The 22,218-nt window shown below is 45.5% G+C and overlaps 2 protein-coding genes across 7 annotated transcripts in view; one reads left to right on the top strand and one right to left on the bottom strand.

Moving 5' to 3' along the window:
* The window catches only part of Tg (thyroglobulin), a 184,726-nt gene that overhangs the window by 10,404 nt on the left and 152,104 nt on the right, over positions 1-22,218 (bottom strand). For 2 of the 4 annotated variants that reach the window (XM_031358208.1, XM_031358209.1), the window contains exons 44-46: positions 10,257-10,421; positions 9,070-9,237; positions 2,721-2,902 (exon numbers count right to left, since the gene is read on the bottom strand). In XM_031358208.1, the coding sequence (XP_031214068.1) occupies positions 2,721-2,902; positions 9,070-9,237; positions 10,257-10,421 (515 nt within the window). Of the gene's footprint in view, positions 1-2,720; positions 2,903-9,069; positions 9,238-10,256; positions 10,422-12,295; positions 12,450-22,218 lie in introns of those variants that run through there. The other 2 variants (XM_031358211.1, XM_031358210.1) reach the window with 2 other exon arrangements.
* Positions 5,968-22,218, top strand: part of Sla (Src like adaptor) — a 51,948-nt gene continuing 35,697 nt past the window's right edge. For 2 of the 3 annotated variants that reach the window (XM_031358213.1, XM_031358212.1), the window contains exon 1: positions 5,970-6,243. The gene's annotated coding sequence lies outside the window, so the exon portion shown is untranslated. Of the gene's footprint in view, positions 6,244-22,218 lie in introns of all 3 variants that reach the window. The other variant, XM_031358214.1, reaches the window with a different exon arrangement.

The following is a 22,218-nucleotide window of genomic DNA, read 5'->3' as shown; positions in this document are numbered from 1 at the left end:
GTGCTTACTCTCGAGCTCTCCACTGGCCACACTGACAGATGTGCAGCTCTGTTTTATGGTACTCCACAGTCTGAAACATGACCATGGTGATGTATCTCATAAGTCAAGAAGCCACTGTTAGGTTTGAACCTCTTTCCAGAACATCAACAACAAAACATTAAAGATTTGCCAGCAAAATATGCTTGAAAGCACAGCAGATACACTGAACTGAAGCATAAATAAGTGTACCTCTGAACAGACAGCAGAGTCCTCAAATATACTGCATGCATAAGATACCCTGAATTCTGGGGCTTTGAGGTAGAGCTGCATTTGCCAAACTCCAAATGCCAGGAAACTTTCAGCAATGCCTAGAGACAGTTTTGGTTGTTTTAACTGGAATTAGAAAGTTTCTCCAGGCTTCTGCTCACAACAGTTCAAAGCAAAACCTGATTCAGTCCAAATGATCAAAGGGAGGTGGCAGGGAATCATTGTGGCCATGGACACTTGTGTTGACTCCTCTTTGCAGTTGATGTGAACCAACTCAAGAAATTCCCCTTGTAGCAGTGGGCTCTCTATATATGGACAAGCAGGCCCTGTTCCTCAATAACTAGTAAGGTTGAGGGATCAGATGGAGCATGTTGGCTTTGGCTCTCAACTGCACTGGTGGCAAGTTGGGATACACAGTAGTTCTTTGTCCCCTTTTATCTCCCAGCTGAGAAATATTTGGCCTGGGACCCTGTCTTACAGAGTTTCTGCAATGGCTGAGGCTAAGGACACCCAGGAATTCTGCCTATTTGCTGGGCTGCCACCCCTTTTCTGGTCAATGGAATTAGCAATGTTTGGAGACTGTTGGTAAAGCTGAAATGTTACAGGTGGGACTAGTACAGGGGTCACAAAGGACAGATGTGGGAAGCTGGGTTTTACCTGTGAACATTACAGGGTGGGACTGGATCTGCAAGAATAAAAAGGCTCATGCTTGCAGTCCCAGGGAGACTTCTGGGAGACTGGATGCAGAGACACTGAGGGAGTTTGTAGCCTGAATTTTCCAGAAGGAAATAAAGCTCTGAGCTGTGGGGGGATGGACCTGCTTCCCCAGTGAAGTTTTCCTAGATCTCAACTCTCACCCTCGAAACAGGTTGTCTTTAGGGCTCGATAAATGACCGTGTAGCCTAAGCTCATCTGCTACTGCAATCTGGGGTAGCCTGAGTCCACTATGAAGCCACTCAGAGTAAGGAACTGAGAATCTGTGGCTTCTCTTGATCTGGCCTAGGTCAGAGTCTCTAAAGTTAGCAGAGGGCTTCATGGTTTTGAGTGGATCTCTCCACCAAGGGCCATTTAGAGGCGGCCTAGGCTCCGAGTCCAAGCAGATGTGCCATTGTTCTATTGCTGCACACTGTACAGGTAGAGCCATAGCCCTCCAGGTGGAGAGGCCACAGGATCTCCAGCCCTTCCTATGTGACAGCTGAGGACAGTGAGAGCATCTGAGATGGAGCCTTAACACTGGCCCTGTCATCACAGCATAGAGCAAAGGCAGGTGTGCTCCTCCTGGATGGAGAAGAAAAGGTATGGGATGGTGATGCTTCTGGGCCCAGCTCCTCTGGAGGGAGCCATGTGGGGGAAACTAGAATACTGATCACCATGCCTGCCAAGCAACCATACTAATACCAGAGCTGCAGGCCACATCCCCAGGACCTCTGAGGGCAGAGGGCTATACCTTGCTTGTCCCTGGAGTCTTACTCTAATGTACTCTTAACTCACCTACTTACTCAAAAGATAATGTTTGGCAACTGTGAAGGTGGCTTAGTCAATACAGTATTTGTCTCACAGGCATGAGCGCTCGAGTGTGGTTCCCAGATCCATGTAAAAATATCAGGTATGGTGGTCTGTTACTGCAATCCAAGTTCTGGGGAGACAGAGACAGCAGGATCCCTAGGGCTCACTAGCCAGATTGCCTGGCCTAATTGGAGAGCTTTAAACCAACGAGAGATCCTCTTTCAAAGGGGGTGGATGATATTCCTGAGGATGACACTCAAGGCTGACATCTGGCCTGCACATGCATATGTATGCATAGTACACATACATCTCCACTCATGCATGTACGTGTATACACATATGAACATGCACTAAAAGGAGATTTGTGTTTGGTTTCAGTGAACAAATGATACACAGGGAACGGAGGAAGGTGTGGGGCATCCCTTCCTTTAAAGTGCTATGAGAAAGGAGCGCTAGGGACAGCAGAGCCTGGGGGGGGGCAGGTAAGTCTTTAACTTCCTTGGGGTGAGACCAAGGAATGTTTCTCAAGAAGGAAGAGTGAACAATGTTTGGAGATGGGGGTGGGGCATATCAACAGGGGGCAACAGCACCCCAAGGACAGGATTCCTACAGGCACTGGGAGCCCTGGACTCATCCTGCTTGGGAAAGAAAAACAAAGCCTTCTTAGTAGGTCTCCATTCCCACATCCCAGAGTGGACTCTGGTCACATGTGGAGATGAGTGCAGAGCTACAGACGCGCCTGTACTTCTAGGACTTGTGTCTCTCTCCCATGTGCTCTGAGAGCTCACCAGGGGGCAGCTGCTGTGTGATGGATTGAGAAAGGGGTTCTGAGGACACCTAGAACACCAACTCCTGGGGGCCCTGACCTGAGGGGCCTTCAGGATCTGAGCAGCCTCTGAACCCTCACCCACATCCTGCATGAACTGGCTTATCGAGTGGCCCTGGCTTACTTGGTGGGTCTGGCTTACCGGGTGGCATTCTCCAGTGCCCGAGAGAAGGAGGCGTAGTCATCCGTGGAGTGCTCCAGGGAGTAATACCATACGGCAGCAGCAAGGATTCGGGCATCTGAGTCCTCACCGCCTAGGGAATTCTGCAGGGCTTGGTAAAAGGCTGTTTTGCTGTTGGTTCGGCCTTGGCTTTCTTCAAATTGCTTTGAAAGGGAGATGAAAGGAGGAAGGGAAGGAGGGAGAGAGGACAGGAAAAGACATATAATTCCCAATTAAATCCTGAAACGTACTCATTGTGCTCTTCAGACCTTACTCTACTCCAGAATTTTCTTTCTGAGAAGCAGCATAACACAGCATTAAGCACTTATACTTGTCCTAGCCCCACCTGTCTTTTTACTGTATGACCTTAAACAAGTGGTTCTACCTGTGTCTGCTGTCCCCTTTGCCCATTGGGAATGAGAGCGCCTCACATTAGGGCTAGGAGAAGGACATGCAGGATATCCCACTTAAGTGTGGTCCATCTTAGTCTGGATGGCTGTCTGGCTGTCTGATACTGGGTCACACATCTGTCTTTTTCTGGATTTATCTGGCTAGGTTTATTTCATTTAGAGATTTCATTCCACCCTATGTAGCACCATAGTCATTCAAAGTATTAACAGATAATGTCATAAGAACACACTCTTCCACTGGGCCACCTCTGCTGGGCCCAGGGAGCTAGGACCATCAGGTCAAGCTTCCTGTCTCCTGAGCTGTGTTCCAGGTGGGTAGAGACAGAGGTGTGTAGATGGATGTCCAAAGCCTCACAGAGCAGGTTTAGAATGGGCAAGGATACATGGGTAAGGTTGGAACCAGGCCTTCTTTAGGAAGAACAGTTAGAGAAACTGCACTGCTGGGCTCAAGGGCTGCCTGTCTGCCCTGGAGCAACAATCTCTGCTTCTCCTTCTCAGCCTCCCTGCCCTGCCCTTGCCTTGCAGCTGAGTAGACTGTGGGATAGGGAGAAACTCAGGTTCTGGTCTCAGTTTCTTCCTTTCTAGAGATGAAGGGCAAAGGATGCAGGTCTTTTTTTTTTTTTTAATGAAGGTCTAGGAATGTGGCAGAGATGCCTGATTCTAGGACAGGCTCTGGATGCACATGTTTACACATTTCCAGGAGTACTTGTATACCATGACCCCACTTGTTGGCAGACCTTGGTGTGTTTACATTGCCCTACAATCTCCTCCAAGTATAGGAATCCAGGGTCAGGGCATGAGGTGGTGTATATTGGTGAGCTACTGTGTATGTTTCCTCTTGTGGAACAGCTGACCAGCCCTGCTGATAGGGAAGCCTGGCATGTCCACCTGTGGGATGATTGATCAAAGACATGTCCCAGTCACATAACACCAACATCAGGAGACAGTGAGGATGACCAGAGGAGCTAGCATGCAAAATGGCCATGTTTCTTTAATCTTAGCATATGTTTTAGAAAGAAATATTACATATACCAGCACCAGCTAGGCATGGCATGAGTACATGAACATCCATGGCATAAACAGCTTCCCCATGGTCATGACCAGAGACAAAGGTCACAATAAAATAATAATGAGCAAAGTGCGCTAGCAGATCCTGTACCCAGGACTGTCCAGGGTAGCTTCAGGAAGCAGAGAGGCATGTCCTCTGTTCAACCTTCCTGCCCTTCATTTAGCTGACTGCCCTTTATCCAGTGGTCCACTGTCCATGCAGGGCAGGCACTTAACTGAGGGCTGACCGTACAGTTTCACTTCCAGCAGCATCTGCCACTTGCCCTCTACTTCTTTTGGGGAAGCCCTTTTCTGGGCCTTTGTGGCATGAAACTTTTCTGGGTTTCTCTTGAACTCACAGCTCAGAGCCCCATATACCAATGAAGCTGTACCAAGATATGATGATTTCTCAAAGTCTTCCTGAAAGGACAACAAACTCTTTGCATGTCCACAGCACCATAGACTGGTCTCTTCCTTATTATCTAACCCTCATCAAGGTCTTGATTGGCTGCTAGAATGCTTATGTTTTTATTTTTGTAAGGGGTGTGTCAACATAAGCCTTCACTGCTTGAATATACACTGGAATCTCCCAGCTAGCAGCACTGCTCTCTCTACTACTCTCCAGGTCCCCAGTCATATCCTTCCTCATCTGGCAGACAGTCCATTCCCATTCTGACTTCTACCTCTCCTCCTTATCCTCAGATGTCCATTCTATGGTTGTTTCTCCTTCCTTTTCCATGCAGGTCTCAACCCCAAAGACCCCTCTGTTAGGCTGTCATTGTCCACTCCTAAAGGGTATCTCACTTTTTACTGCTTCCTTTGCAGCCCTCTGGCTCTGCTTTCCCTAGGGCTCCTCTCAAGGCCCTTAATGCATTTGTTTATGCATCATAGTTTCTTAATCTGAGTGAGCTCTTCAAGTCAGGAGCTCTATCTGGGTGCTCAGAACTTTCTTTCAAAGCTGAGAATACCTCAGCAATGGGGTATTTAATAAAACCTGGGGTGCTTACATAAGTCACACGAGACCACTGTTCACTAATTACTATAGAGCTATGAGACAATGGCCAATCTTCTATCAGATGTGGTAGAATTATCATCAAGTGTCTAACAAAATATTCTATTGTTTTCCTTTAAAAATTACAAGAGAAAATATGATGATGATGATGATGCGATGACAAAATATAGTGATTCTAGCTTGACTGGCGCTCTGTGTCATCAGTCATAAAATATTTTCTTAATATGTTGGGGGTAGTGAATCCATCTGTCTTAGCCTCCGAAGCATTAGATGAGGAGACATAGAACGTCAGGCTCTGAGGGCCTGGGTCTCAGTGAGGATGGGAGGGTCACAGAATGTTAGGTAGGACATCCTCTCTCTCTCTCTCTCTCTCTCTCTCTCTCTCTCTCTCTCTGTGTGTGTGTGTGTGTGTGTGTGTATGTGTCTGTCTCTCTCTCTGCGTGTCTGTCTCTCCCTGTCTCTTATACACACACACACACACACACACACACGCACGCACGCACGCACGCACACACACACACACACACACACACACACACACATACACATACTGAGGATTCTTGCATTCGCCTCTTACTATGAGCTGTTAGCAAGGATTTGATACTGCTGTACCAGGGCTCATGCCAGCGAAGACTTGGCTGCCAGGTGCAGCTTTCCAACTCTCAGACATGCCACCCCCCTCCACAGGCCCCCACTGCACCTGCTCTTGAATGAGGCCAACTCCTAGCCAAGCCCAGGGCACAAGAAAGCTACACTAAGCTTTCGGATTTTCTTGTCTTCCTCAGAGATGCTTGGAGAGGAAGCAGAACTGTGAATCTTGGAAAAAAAACCTGCTTTTGATAATGCAAATTTAGTCTTGGTTAATGCAGACAGACTGTCAACTTCAGCAGTCAGGAGAAGGGAGGGGGCTAACTCCTCATCTCAGAGACCAGTGAAGAATTTCAATAGAATGCTTCGACTTCCGAAATAAGATCATTCTAAGCAAGCAGAGACTTTCTACCTTCCCAGGCATCTATGTAGCCCTCGTCCTCTGCAGGTATGTCTCTGGGTGTCATGAGGACTCCTTGGGTGGACCATGGTGGCCTGGGGGGGGCAGGGTGAGAGTCTTTGGGATTTGATGAAGTCCTTCCAGCCCACTCTCTTTGGTCTAAGGGCATTTGGTGGTCTGTGCTGAGGGGATAGTTGGTACTGAGGACTGAATGAGGGTTAGGAGGCACCTATTCCTTCCCTGGATGGTGTATGTTTGTGGGCTGGCCTCCAGCTGCCATTTCTGTAGCTGCTATGATGGAGAAATGTATGTGTCTGTTTAGTGTCTATGTGCACTTTTGCAGTGGTTTGGAAAACTGTCCTGAGGTCAGATGACTCAGAGGCTATACGTCCTTTGTATTTCTTCTTGGTACCAGGCTGTTAACTATTTTACTAATGAGTTAAGTATGAAAATATCTGTCATTTATTCAGGTCCAACTATTTTCTTGACAGTGGAGTATTTTTGTGTCCTTTGGGCATATTTCAGCAGGATCTCTTTGAAAATTCTCCCAATTTGCAGATAGAGAAACTAAGTCTCAGGTTCTGGGGAGTGCAAATGCTTCAGCCTACAGTCAGAAGACACCCAGTACTTTCCCGTTTTGCTGACAGAAGGCCAAGGGAGGGGATCTGTCCTGTTCTCACTCAGTTTTCCTCCCCAGCTGCAGTGCCACTGTGGGTAATGATCCCCACCCTACCTCTTGTCTTTAGGGCTGGGATGCTTCCTCTCCATATAGCATACATCTATCCATTCCTACATGCTTGGCTTGTTGATTATTTATGTTCTGATCTGACATTAGAGGTCAGAAATTCCATTGGTGGTGATGTCCACCATAACCAGCCCTACACTGGAACACCGTAAGTAACTGGTCCACTTTCACTAGCAAGTAGGCGCTATTATATATGCATGCCGTGTCCTGCTCAGGTAGATGTGGTGATTGCCTGGGTTTAGGGTCTCAGAAATGACCCCAAATAAAATAAGACCTGTGAAGCTTGAGGGGCGAGAACAGCATGTGCTGCAGCCTTAAACCTAGCTAAGGCACACCAAAGACATGGAATTGCTATGGCCATTCAAGGTAACCAGGGAGGGCATAAAAGGGAGTAAATTGAGATTCCATTAAATAGATCAGTGGAGGCCACTGTCAGAATACAGCTCTGACTCTTGGAGAGAGGACTGGCTGATAGAAGGCTTGCAGACTGAGAAAAAGTGAGATGAATCTTGATGCCACTGTTGTTAAGCCTGAGAGTAGGGGTACACTGGAAGGATTGTGGTCGGTATGTGAGTTTGAGTGTGGACATGAGCGGGCCCAGCAGTTCCCTATGAACTAAGGATGAGAGCTATAGGCATCTAAGTGAAGATGCTCAACAGTCTGTTGGCTCTGGTAGCACTCTGGGGGACAGTCTGAATGGACAGCTAGGTTGGTGTACACTCCCTCTCCTCATGGGCTGGTTTAGAAAACAGGGCTCTGGTTTTCTATCAAATACTGCTTCTACCATTCCATCTTCTAGGCAAGCAATGACCAGGTGTGCTCACCAGATACAAGAGTACACAAGAACTCAGCAAGTCAGAAATGGGTGACCAGTGAGCAGTGTACCAAGGCCTAGCTCCCAGTGGGTGGGGGCTGGAGAAGCATGAACATTTGCACTGACTTCTCTGTTCTGGCCTCCAGGGCATGCAGACCTTCCCAACAGGGCTGGTTTAGCAATGAGTCTCCTACCATATGCCACCTTGTTCTTTCATGAGTGAACAAAGGGAATTTTACCTACACCTTGGATAACTCAAGGAAAAATGAAGTACTGCACTGGGGAAGGATTCTTGGTCCTCTAGTCCTTAGGCAATGACAGAAAGTTCCCAAAACAGCACTGGGACAGTGTTAGGGAGGACAAGCCCCTGGTAGCCACACAGCTAAGCAGCCTTCTTACGCTTAGCTAGCATAATTGAGGAATTGGACCTGGGCTCTGATCCATCATAGCCCATATCGACCAGTAGGAGGCTACCTCTGTCACTGGAGACTGAGAGATAGGATAGGTATTCAGCATGTTTCCAGAGTTAGCATTGTGAGGACAGAGTCTCTCATCCAAGGATCCCATGTCCTCTCTCACAGAGAGATATTGCAAGGAAAAAGTTATATTCTGTGTAATTTATCGTGTTTGTGGAGAGAACAGCAACAGAGATTAAGCTATTCTGTTTTACAACTCCTGAGGCAGTCAATGTTAACTGCTTGGTGTATCTGTCCACACTATGATCCTTTTATGAACAAACACACAAATATATACATTTGCATATGTGCATATACTTGCTTTTTAAACATTAGTGCTAACCCGACTCCATTTTTCTCTACATTTTTGCTTTCTACTTAGCAGCCTGTCACAAGCATCCCTCAAGCACGCAGAGAGATCAGGCTCATGTTTTTAATAGCTGCATAACATTTAGCGGTCGGAGTGTATCTTAATTTAGTCAACCAGACATCTGGATTTCTTCCCACTTTTTCCTGCAACAATTAACACTGTGAAAAATATCCTTGCATACATGTTGTGGAAGAGCTGCGCTTTTTGCTTATAGTGAGGTGTCCCTGAGGCTGAAAACTCCTCCTGTTCAGCTTCTACTCTAAGTAATTCAGAGTGATTGATTCACACCTGCAATTTGTGGACATATCTGTGTTAGTCACCTCTTGTAAATGTCTTACTTAGTTCTGACCCCAGCTTCCCCCATGACTACGTTCAGGCTCCTGTAGCCTTGGTACACGGTCTCGTGTCAGCCACAGAAGTAGTCAGTAGTTCCTGACCTAGTATTCCAGCAGGAGGCTGCAAAGGCCTCACCCTGCCTCCCTTTACCTACCTTTACAGCCTTTGCCCTGTTGATAAGCCCATCATCCTGGGACCCTCCTATGAGTAGATCCACCTTCACTGGCAGAGGCCTCTTCAGCCGTCTGGATGGAAGTTCACGTAGGTACTGGCCATCGACCACAGGGCCCCAGTAGTGGAAAGGGCCACTCACAGCCAAGAGCTGCAGGGTGAGAATGAAGGCCATTACTTGCGTGCACTTTTAGTTTCTCTTGAGAAAACTACAATCTCAGGGTTGACTGTGCAGCTCAAGTTGACAATTGTAAGAAAGAGCTAATGGCTCTGAACAGGGACAGAGACTAGAAAGGTCTCTGTGAAAAGAACTCTGCAAGATGAAGCCCAGTCTTTCTTTACCTCTGGAGCCCTGTAATTCTGCCTCACAATGTCTGTTTTTGTAGAACTCTCACACATTGCTTCGCTTAGTGGAATCTAAAACATGAATGTTCATGCTCTATCTCCAGCTGGGTCCTACTGGCAAGCAAGAGTCAAATGAACAGGACAGCAGGCAAGCAGGACATCCTGTGACAATGACAGTGGCTAGGTAGCAAATCCCCCCTTCAGCAAGGCTTAAGCCCCAGGAGACCCTCCCAGAGCCCCTAGCCTGAAGCAACAAGAGGTTCCCAGGAGGAACAGGAAGAAGAGGAAGGGCTTAAAGTCATTGTCTGTAGCAGGTGACACTAAACAGCATAGGGAAGATGAGGACAAGACTTAGTTCACATCTTAGGGTCTAGATTTGTTATGTGGATCAAGGCTGCTCATGCCTCTTTTACCAACATCAGGGGCAGCCAGTGACCCAGGCTGAGTGCAAGGTCTATACTCATAGAAAGGATGCCCAGCTGTTGATCTAAGGGTCTGTGACCTGACCTTGTGCCTCTATGGTCCTACCCTTCTCAAGTTATATTTTATTACATCTCTCAACTCTGTCTCCATTATGGGTTCCACTTCATACATAAGACTTCCAAATGACAGAAAAACATGTTTTTCATTAGCAGTCTTGCATGTCCCTTTGTAGCCTGTAGCTCCTGCAAGGACCGGGACTCAGGAGACAAATTTATCTTTAGTTGGTCATGCACTAGGTGAGTAGCTTGGTGGAGACAATCATCACATCTCCTTGTTAGGCCTGGGCCTTACATTTGTAAAGACAAGAGATTGTCCCTCCCTGACCTGTACACCAGTACCCACCTTGGTCTGAGCATCATTGAGAATGTTGGCAGGCTTCTGGCAGAGGCATGATAGCACTTCCTGGTTGGATGAGGTAGGGCATCCAACCTCCTTTGCCAAGGCTGCAGTTTGCTGTTGAGCCCTATCTGGGCTGATAATTGCAGCTGGGGATAGTGCAGAGCCACCCTGGAAAAGAAAGAGCAGAGGTAGGGCTGACAGTCTGTACAGCTTTGACTGCTGCTTAGGACCCTCAGGTCTTAGCAGAGTTCTGTAGTTTCTTCTATATGCAGACACATGGGATCCTTTGATATCCAACATGTATGAATGTCAGGGTTGGCCTACATGGAACAGAATACTTGTGTATACTTGAACAAGTCAGTGTGAAACTTGCTTCCCTTATCTGTGAAGTGAGGGTGCCAGTCTTGCTGTGCAGCTAAAGAAGTATAATGAGGTCAAGGGTGATAGTCCTGTATACAGACTGGAAAAGCTTCTAGTAAAAGCACTATGCAAGATACAGCCACCTCCTTCCCAGGGAGCTCCTCAGGTAGCAAGCTTTCCTGATTCTAATAATGTGAACATAGAGGCCCCCTGGAAGACACCATCATTCCAGGTTACAAAGGTAAAGAGAAGCTGGTGCCTGGCCAGACATGCAACCAGAGAGGGAGCGCCTGGAGCTCAGCAGTCCTGTCCCTGAACCTCTGCAGGTTACTTAGCATGAGTATGAGGACAGTGCACTTGGGATTATTTCTGTAGCACAAGTGGCCAACTTCTCTGAGGAGCCCATTGTTAATAAGAGGCCCACCAGGGACCTGAGCACAATGGACAAGCACTCAGCCACCGCGAGGCAGACTCTCACATATACCTGGGAGGCTTCTGATGAGAGAGTGTTATATCTATCCCATATTGATGTCTGGTTCTTAGTCCTTAGAGGGATCTGTCACCAGAGCCTGAGGCCAAGCAAGCAGTTGGAAGCCTATCTGAGGAACAGGAGAGTACACAGGCTGGGCAGGAGGAGGCCTGAGAAGCTAGTAGCTATATATAGCCTGATGACCAAAGCCCTTTCCAACATCTCTGAATGGTACAGATAAGGCCAGAGAGCCTGGGCTGCAGACACAAGATAGTGTAAGGCAGCATAAGGGGGTTTTTGTCTTTTACTGTGTTCTATATATCAAAATCAGCTTGCTGGTACCTCCTGCAAGACATGCAAGACAGACTCCTCTAAGCATCAGCATCTACAAAAAAAAGAGAGGATCAGCTAGGCTCCTCATGAGAATCAACAGAGGTGCAGGTCAAACTTGCAGCCAAGTGGGGCCTGGAGTGCAGGGACCTTGGTAATGAGTCACAGTGGGTGACTTATAGTGTGTGTGTAGTTTTACATCCTTGATTTATTTACACCCAAGTGGCCAGCTGTTTCTGAAAAGCCACTTGCTATGTTCTTGTAACAGAACGGTGCTCACACTGGAGAGATTCTTCCTGCAGCACAGCATTCTGTACTGCTAAGTGCTGGGGTAGGGTGGTAGCAAGTGGCCCCAGCAGTGGTTGTCCACCTTCCTATAGCACTGGTTCTCAACCTTCTTAATGCTTCAACCCCTTAATACAGCTCCTCTTGTTGTGGTCACCCCCAACTATAAAATTATTGTCATTGCTACTTCATAACTGTAATTTTGCTACCCTTATGCATAGTAATGCAAATGCCTGTTATGTAGATGTTTTTACAACCCCTGTGAAAGGGTTGTTGGATTGCTCCCCCCCCACCCCCGCCAAAGGTCATGACCCACAGACTGAGAACCAGTGGCCTATAGAAATGCCTGAGGACGTGAGGATTTCACAGTGGGCCTCTGATAGTTTCAATATTTCTGCTAGCTATAAATAGCTGGAGTTGTTGATATGCGGAGGAAGTGGGTTGAGGCGTGGGTTTCACTGACACTGTAGGATAGCTGAGAGAACTTTCCTCTCTTTTTGTTGTCATCAGCCTTTCTGAAACCTTGTTCTTTGTGGAAAATCTACAGTTAAACAGGCTGTCCTCATCTGGGGGCATTTGTTAAGACTTACAGCTGGTGGTCCTTGAACAGAGCCTGGAAAGAAGCCTGAGCTTAGAGGAAAGGGAGCAGACCAGAATTCCAACTCTGTCACTCTGATGGTGTCATTCAGAAATTGTGACTTCAGTGTGACCAAGAAGACTCCCTCTCAGACCGTCCTTGACAAAGTTGTTATCTGGCAAGGCAACAGAGGCATGTGTGAGTGTGTGTGTATGTATGTATGTATGTGTGTGTGTGTGTGTGTGTGTGTGCGTGCGTGCGTGTGCAACAATCTTGCTGCCTCCGGTGTGCTCTGGTGGCCTTGACTTAAGGGTCAATGTTCTTATGCAGGAAGAGAGTCCGGAGAGGCCTGCTCTATCTCCTTCTTATGCCTTAGTTCCCCTTTACTTGTATCCTTGCTATGAGATAGAAATTTCTCAGGGAAGGAAAAGCTGGGGAACCCACACCCACCTCCTCACCAGACAGCACCAGGCTTGCATGGGTTGTGGTAGCCTTAGCTCAGAGACAGACAAAAAGCAGAAGAGTTAGGCAGCACTTCTGTGCATTATATTCAGAAGAGCCTGTGAATCCTCACTCTAGAGGTATCAGGAAGTTGGCAGAAGTGAAGCTGTACACCCCACATCTCACAGCTAGGCAGGGACAAACATGAGGTACATCTCAGGCAGCCACCTACAGCTCCACACTCTACCCACTATGCATTAGCAGGCTTGTCTGTGAGAAGCAGGGCCAACACCCAGTAGGAGGGCCCTGCCTTAGAAACAGAAAGACTGGGGTTTTGGTTCCAATGTGGCCTGCTATTTTGGCAGTTCCTGTCTTTGCATGGAAAGGGCCCTGTGTTCAACTGCTCTAAAGAAGATACAAGACAATGATGCAAAAAATTTCCTACTGTAATCAGCATGCAGCGAATATGAATGCTAATTATCACCAGGAGTGGTATTAACTACTGGTTTCTTTCCCACAATGCAATGTGCGATCCAGCTTCCTGCTGAGAGGAAGCAGATATGTGACTCTACAGCACTGTAACACCCTGAGGAGCACTGCCAGGTCCAACTGAGTTGCAGACTCCATTTGCTACTCAAGAAGGATCCACCTAAAAGTATTTTGAGTCTGATTTTGTTTAAAGAGTCTTATATCCTCAAGTTGTGGAAGAGATACAAGGTTTTCTGTGCTTACTAGTCTACACATGAGAGTGATCCCCTGCTATTGGAGATCAGGAAAAAGGCTAGAATTCTTATGCATTGAATACTCCAGGAAGGGGGCGCAGGACACTCATATGCCTGGAAAACTCTGCAGAGAGGCAGGAGTTGAGGAGGACTTTGACAAAATGAGTGGAAAGGGTCACTGGCAGATATCTACTCCTGCAGAATGTCAAGGATGGCAGATAGGTTGAGAATGTTGAAGAAAAAATTGGGGTCTAAAGATCCTAGCATCCCTATAAAGAACCATATGTGTGTTAAAGAAAGGAGCCAACACACAGAATGGATGGGGATATAAGTGGGTTTTCTAGGAGGAGGAAAGGACTCTGCATAGGAGATGCTGAGAAGTAAGATCAGAAGACTAGTCAATGACAGCCAGGTAAGAGGGGTCACCATGAGCAAATGAGCCCTAGGGTGTGGGGAAGGCTTCTATAGCTACAGGAAGTCCTCCAGGATTTTGGACAGACTCATACTGAAATGGCTTAAACACATAGCAGACCTTTGAGCAATGACTGAATATGAGTGCCCTAGGGATGTGGGCTACCGAAGGCAGAGCAGTAAAGTATTTTTTTCCACCACTGGCTAGAGCCGTATGTAAGACAGCCACTTCCTATAGACAAGTAGGGCAGAAGTGGACTGGGACAAAGAACAGGATTTGGCTTTATCCTCTTAGAACTGGAGGAGCTGGAGGAGCTGGAGGAGCTGGAGGTGCTGGAGGAGCTAGAAGAGATGGAGGAGACAGAGTCAGGAACCTAGCCCAGGCTCCTGGGTGGTCCAGGGATCAGAGCCAGAAAGGGTGTATATACCACTCCATATCCTACTTTTCCTGGAAATGCACCCAAGCCTGAGCCTGTCACTGAGTTCCATGGACACTGGAATCAGAGCATACTTTTGAGAGGCAAGGAGAACCTGGAGACAGACCTAGAAACTGTAGGACTTTCAAAAGAGACTTTCAAAAATGGTTCCTATCCAAATCTGTGCTAACGTTCTCTTGTAGGCCTTTAATCCAGAGTCATCTCTTTGTTTGATCCCTGGGATCATGAGTCTTACTAAAGTTTACAGCATTTCAATTTTAGCAAAATCTTAACATGAGTTCTGACAACAGTTAACATAACTTCCATCTTGAAACTATAATTTACAAAGTCATAGATCACTTCTCTTTTCTTCTTCTTTGGAATCAGCGCTCTTGGTTTTACTTAGGCTATGGAACTTGGGTGGGTAGAATCGAGGTGTGGCTTGCTATTGCTCAGGGTCCTTTGCCAGTTAGATGGTAGTGATCTGCTGTGGTCCTCCTAAGAGGTACAGAGTGGTAGTCAATGCAAGCCAAAACCAAGGGCATGTTTGTAAGTAGAATTTGAAGGTGACCAAGTGTATATGTATATGTGTGTATACGTATGAATATATTCACATGGAAAGTGAAAGGTATTCAGCCTTCATAAGCAGCCTCTTAAGAGATAGGGCATTAATTTATGTACATTTTTATTCTGTAATTGCTGCAACAACCCTCTGCATATTAGCAACACCTACTCACTTTACAGACTGGGAGAACATAGTCCAGAAGGAGGAGGTGAGGTGGATGAGATCTTGAGACTTGCAATAGCAGCCCAAGTTAGAAAGACTAGCTTCCTCATGATCTACCACCTCCCAGTAAGAACGGCCCCACCTTAGCACATAGCTTCGTGAATTCTCATTCTCATTATGAATGGCTGACTGGTGGCAGCCAATAAGAAAGAGGCTTACAAGGGTTGTCAGAGAGCAGGGAGATGATATGTGATTTTTCTTCCCCTGTATCAATCAGGAGTGCATGATGGAGGCCAGACTTACATGGGGCTCTGTAAAGAAGATTCATGACTGTAGACTGAGAAGGACACAAGGACAGAGGAACACTGTCCTGTGAAGTCTCTTGGCAAACATTTACAACCTCTCTGCCTTCTGCTCAGTTCCATTAGCTATGGAACCTCTTCTAAATACCCCAGACCCTTCTTAGAAGAGAAGCAAATATTGCTTATTTTGATGTTCTTCTACATATGGAACACTTCATCCCTAGAATTTCCATAGATTCAAGAAGAGCATCAAAGATGTTTAATAGTTTTCTGGTACCCAGAAGAAGAGGCTGAGACACAAGTATTCTGATTCCAGTGTGCTCTTCCATGACAATGCACTGCTCCAGTAGATGACAGGATCCAGGTGAGATTCATAGACAGTTTGTTCCAACTCTTCACCCTATTACCTGTCCTCACCCCAAGACTACATAAATATTTCAACTTTGCCAATTCCCAGAGCCCTCCTACTCACTCAAAAAGGGCCAGTTGTAGAGTTTCACCAGCTCCTTATAATTTCAACAGTGTCATTGTCTCCATGAACTGTCATTGCAATTGCAATTAGAAAGGCATTTAGGCCATATTTTAAAAACTGATTCCACCCTATAGTGTGAATGATCCTTGCTGTGAGACATCAGTCATTTGTACTTGTCACATGAGTAAAACTACAAGTAAATGGTATGGCTATTGATGTCCACTTCACAAAGAAGTAAGTGGTGAGATGGAACAAAAACCCATAGGAGTAGGGTCTGGGTGAGAGGACAGGGTCCAACAGAAACCTCAAAGACCCTAGTGACCCCTTCCTGGATGTTTCTTTTGTTTGGGCATAGAAAAGATTAGTGTGGGCTTTGCCCCTCTGGAATGGGATTTTACTTATTTCATTTCCTCCATGTTTCAAAGACTTGACAAAACACCTTTTGCCATCTTTTAAACATGTCATGTTTAATTGGCTCCATCACCTTCTGACTGTCAAAATCCACTTAAGTACATTGCAGTTAAAAATGACTGACTTCCCAGACCAAGGTGTCACACGTGAAAATGACACCATCATAATGAGAGCTGAGGTGGGATCTGCACCCCATTGTAAAGAAGACTTAAAGTATAGCCCCAGAGCCTGCCTCCATTGCTGCCAAAGAGCACTTTCTCCACACACATGGTCCTGCACAGCTCTTCACAGCCCTTCACAGCTGACTTCAGAACAAGAGTTTCAAAGGGTCCTTCCTGCTTCTGTCTGTCATTCATTCCTGAGATCAGCCACCCAGCAGTCTCTGAGACTATGGGGAGAAGAGGACAGCTGGGTCAATGGGTGGCAGGGGTGAGGCTAAACTGTGGTTTAACACTTTCTGTCACTGTTCAGTTTTTAATATTTCTCTTGGAAAGTCTAGCCTCATGTCATTTATGGGTAGCTTTGTAGAAGACGTACATTTTCTTCTTTCTTCTTTTTTTTTATTAGATATTTTATTTACATTTCAAATGATACCTCCTTTCCCAGTTCCCTTCTGAAAGAAAAAAAAATCCTGTCCCCTCCCCCCTCTCCTTGCTCACCAATACACCCTTTCCTGCTTCCTGGCGCTGGTGTTCCTCTACATTGGGACATAGAGCCTTCACAGGACCAAGGGCATCTCCTCCCATGGATGACCAACTAGGCCATCCTCTGCTATACATATGCTGTTGGAGCCATGAGTCCCACCATGTATACTCTTTGGTTGGTGGTTTAGTCCCTGGGAGCTCTGAGGGAACTAGTTAGTTCTTATTGTTGTTTGTCCTAAGGGGTTGCAAACCCTTCAGTTCCTTGGGTCCTTTCTCTAGCTCCTTCATTAGGGACCCTGTGCTCATTCCAATGGATTGCTATGGGCCTCCGCTTCTGTATTAGTCGGGCACTGTCAGAGCCTCTCAGGAGACAGCTATATCAGGCTCCTGTTAGCCAGCACTTGCTGGCATCCACAATAGTGTTTGGGTTTGATGACTGAATATGGAAAGGATTGAATATGAATTCCAAGATGGAGCAGTCTCTGGGTTGTCCTTCCTTCAGTCTCTGCTCCATTGTTAGTTTCTGCAACTCCTTCCATGGGTATTTTGTTCCCCCTTCTAAGAAGGAACAAAGTATCCACACTTTGGTCTTCCTTCTTCTTGAGTTTTTTGTGGTTTGTGGATTGTATTTTGGGTATTCCGAGCTTCTGGGCTAATATCCACTTATCAGAGACTGCATACCATGTGTGTTCATTTGTGATTGGATTACCTCAGTCAGGATGATATTTTCCAGATCCATCCATTTCCTTAAGAATTTCATAAATTCAGTGTTTTAAATAGCTGAGTAGTACTCCATTGTGAAGATGTACCACATTTTCTGTATCCATTCCTCTGTTGAGGGACATCTGGGTTGTTTCCAGTCTGTGGCTATAATAAATAAGGCTGCTATGAACATAGTGGAGCATGTGTCCTTATTACATGTTAGAGCATCTTCTGAGTATATGCTCAGGGGTGGTATAGCTGGGTCCTGTGGTGATACTATGTCCAATTTCCTGAGGAACTGCTAAACTGATTTCCAGAGTGGTTGTACCAGCTTGCAATCCCACCAGCAATGCAGGAGTGTTCCTCTTTCTCCACAACTTCTCCAGCATCTGCTGTCACCTGAGTTTTTTATCCTAGCCATTCTGATTGGTATGAGGTGGAATCTCAGGGTTGTTTTGATTTGCATTTCCCTGATGACTAAGGATGTTGAACATTTCTTTATGTGCTTCTCAGCCATTCAGTATTCCTCAGTTAAGAATTCTTTGTTTAGCTCTGTACCCCATTTTTTAATAGGGTTATTTGATTCTCTGAAGTCTAACTTCTTGTGTTCTGTATATATATATTGGATATTAGCCTTCTACCAGATATAGGATTGGTAAAGATCTTTTCCCAATGAGTTGGTTGCCGTTTTGTCCCATTGACAGTATCCTTTGTCTTATAGAAGCTTTGTAATTTTATCTACTCGTCTGTCTTTTAACAAGAACACTATGGTTCAAGATGCAAGACCCTACCTGCCCTGGAAAGCATATGTGTAGAGCATGGTGTGATAGGGCAATAGGCCTTGGGAATATAGAAGAACCAGCTAGGAGCCTGTTAGAACAGTCCACAATTGTAATGACCTGTCCAAGAGACTGAGGGTGATGCTGGACAGAGAGGCAGAAATTACCTAGAGTGGGTAGAGACAATACACTGCTCTTTCAGGGGCCTCTATACACTACAGAAGACAGAATGAATGATTGAGGGAAACTGTCTCTTCATCCCTGCCGCTGTCTGTTGACCCACTGAATTGTACCCTGTGACTCTAGCTTCCAGTTCCTGTTTGGGACATCCTGTCCCCATAATCTGTGTTTTCAGATGGGCTTGGCAGTTCCATGGCAGAGCTTACTTTCTCATCTCACGGGATGAGCACAGCTCCCATAAGGATGAGGGCACTGACAGCCTCTGAGCTCCCCACTCAAGCAGATCCTTACTTCAAATGCTACCCTGGGGAGTCCTGCAGTCTCTTGCTAAGGTTATGATAGACTTTAAAAGAAGAATATGCATACTTTTCCACCTCCATGTTTGCTCTGTCCTTGAAGTCTATTTCCTATCATGACCTTCAAATCTGTCAGATGAAAGTAAGTATAAATTATTGTTATTTTGAAGAAATATAGGAAGATTAATTGGAAAACAGAATTTCAGGTTGGATGCTTTTGCAAAATTCTTCTCATAACACAGCAATTACCTTCTTTCTTTGTTTATTAGTTTCCTCATCTGTTAAATGGGTATGTAACAATGTCACTAGAGAATCACTGAGAGCATGGGCTATGAGGCCATCAACAGAAATTCAAGTCTAATCCTCACTGATGAGCTATACAACCTTAGGAAAGCCGATTAAAGTCCTGAGGCTTCAGAGGTTTTTGTTTGTTTGTTTGGTTGTTTTTTTTGTTTGTTTTATGTTTTGTTTTGTTTTGTTTTGTTGTTTTATTTTAAAGTAAGGGCAAGAAGAATAATTGTTTTAAAGTAAGGGTAAGAAGAATACCTGACTTATATATTTGTTAGGAGGAGTTTTTAAGGCAGCATGAAAGGACTACCAAGCTTCCTGTAAGTATGCCAGTGTTTTCAGATATTCTAAGCAATAATTCAGTGAATTCTTGTGAAAATCAAATGAAATCACAGGTATGAAAAGATGTTGTAATCTATAAAAAATTCTCCAGATAAATGTCTACTATTGATATTCCTATTGACGTTCAAACTATAATTTTAAAATGGTGGACTATTATTCTCTAGTGATACCTTTGGGGTTAAATGATGCTTTCATGCGGCTTGCCTAAGACCAAGACTAAGTCTGTGCTAAGACTAAGGACTGACATTTATATTATGATTCATAACAGTAACAAGATTACAGTTATGAGGTGTCAACAAAAATAATTTTAAGATTGGGGACCACCATAGCATGAGGAACTTTGTAAAAGGGTCCCAAGTGTTAGGTTGAGAACAACATTGCTCTAGTCTAACAGAGGTGATTAGCATTAGGGTTCCATCTCAGCTGAGGCTATTTCCATTGCTGGTGAAATTAGTCAGGGTTCAGTGCATGCTGAGCTGACCCTGACTGATAATTTTACACCTATCCAGCTACCTCTACCTGGGTGTCAGTGACACAAGTCACATCAAAGTCAATTTTGAGCTTGCCTTTCTTCTGACAATAAAATCTGATCATGAGGAAGTGAAACATGCAGACATGAGAAGGCATCCTAGGTGAACATGAGGTGGGGTTCCAGTAAGTGCCATAACAATCCTGCTATGGATCTGAGTCTCTTGTACTGCTTGAAACACCCAGAAATGGCTGGCCAGTTACTTTGGCATGGTTGCTCACGAGACAAGGGTGCTGGGCCAGAATGGTGTCAAGGTCTTCCTGGGACAGTGTCAGGAAGCTGAGCACAGTGGCCTTATCACTAGCCAGGCAGCCAGCTGTTTCCAGATCCCAGTAGAGGTCTTTGTTGCTGCCGGGAGTCACTCTATTATGGGGCTAATTCCAGCAACTTCTGCACAAAGATGCTCCAGGGAATCCAAACCAGAAGAACTGGATTAAGGCCTTAAGGTCTTTAGAGATCTGGGGCAGGGGGCTTCTTTTCTTTCATTTTGGAACTCATTCCCTCAGTCTTCTCAGCTCCCTCCTTCCTGTGAACATCTACTTGTTCTACAGAGACACTGACTGCTTATTGTCCCCGCCTCTTGGAACTGATGGTATCTGCAAGTCAGGACTGCAGAGCTGAAAACTGCTCTTATTAGACACTCTTTAAAAATGCTGTCTGTGAGGCTCAAAAACTTTAGCATTCCCTTATCATGAATGCCCTTCTCATGGGAAGACATTCTAATAGCCTTGTTCAAACCATTTTCAAGACTCCTGCTTAGAAACAGTCAATTTCCTCTTTGATATCGGTCAGTAATCACTTCCCAAATGGGATACCCACAACAGTCCACTGCAGCCCTGCATGAAGGTTCTGAAGTATGTGTCTATCAATACTATTTAAAAATGTCACTCTTTCAGTTTCTATGTGTATAGGTACATATTTACTGAATTACCTATGGAAACAGTTTATGACTATGAATAATACCCTGAGAAATCACTTCCAAATTTTGCTGTAAGTACATGATCAAGAGTTAGAAAGTGACTAGTCAAACAATAAAGAGACATTGGGAAAAAGATGGGAGCCAGGAGAATACCCTCATCCAGGGGCTCTGCTGTGTTGATAGTAGCAGGCATGTCAGCAAACCATTTGACCTTGGACAGGTATAGACTGCTATGGCAACTGTTGAGCTGCAGACAGATACCACCACCATGCCTACCATCTTTCATCCTTCCTGATGCCACATGACATGATCCACAAGACCCTGGTGAGTATCCATGAAGTGCCCAGGACAATAGGAATAGAAACAGTATCAGATGAAGGGGACACATATAGGCGTATTCATTAGCCTGTTCTAGTAGATTGGAGAAGGACAGAGAATGAGTCAAAGAGCCAAGATGACTGTCAGTGGCCAGTTCTGCCATCATCATCAACTCCAAACAAGTCAAAACCAGGAATTCTACAAAAAACAGGAATTGAGAAAGAAGTGTGGAGCAAACATCCCATGAGACCCTCAGATGTCTAGCTGTATCAAATTCTCTAGTTTTTAAGGATCTCCTTGAAACATCAACCTTGACCAACCATCAGTCTTGGTCACCAAAGCCTTGCCAGATGCTTCTTCTGGGGTCCCTGTGCACCAGAGCTCCCACCATGTTGCCCTGTTCTTTTTCTCTCCTGTCCCTTCTTTTACTCAAGGTTAGATCTAGAGGGTAAGATCAAGTGGCAGTCCTGTCTCCTCATAGCTCTGCCCTGCACTACCCCATAGAGGCTCCATCACAACTCTCTCAACAGATAAGTGTCTGAGTTGGACCTAGGAAAGATGGTGGCTTTCAAGCTGGCACATTTAGAAGTTAGGAAATTACTCATATGGAGCTGAGAACCATACAGGCTCTGGAGACACATTAGTGGGTTTAATTGAGAAAGGACAGAAAAACAGGCTTCTAGTGAGTTAGGGCACTTCTGGAAGAGCTTCTACTTTTTTTTTTTTTTTTTTTTTTTTTTTTTGCTGAGGAACTATAGTCCTAGGAGTCTTCTTGCAAGGACAGTGCCTGATGACACACACCGGTTTGGAAATGGTTTGCAGTGGGTGAACTCAGATCTCCCCACAGGCCACTTCTCTAACTCTAAGCCAAAACCAAAGCAGAACTAGCATCTCCTGAGAGATGGAACTGTCTACCCAACCCTACACTGGAAAGACAGGCTAAGAGGAAATAAATACAAATGTTTGTGTTTCCCAGGCACAGTCTCTTCTTTTCATTCATTCAGTGGATACTTGTGGGTCACCTAGTCAGAGTAGGTTCAGTGGC

Source organism: Mastomys coucha, unplaced genomic scaffold, assembly GCF_008632895.1.
Source record: "Mastomys coucha isolate ucsf_1 unplaced genomic scaffold, UCSF_Mcou_1 pScaffold7, whole genome shotgun sequence".
Lineage (NCBI taxonomy): Eukaryota > Metazoa > Chordata > Mammalia > Rodentia > Muridae > Mastomys > Mastomys coucha.
The sequence above is the reverse complement of the archived record's forward strand: the minus strand, read 5'-3'. Positions and strand labels throughout refer to the sequence as shown.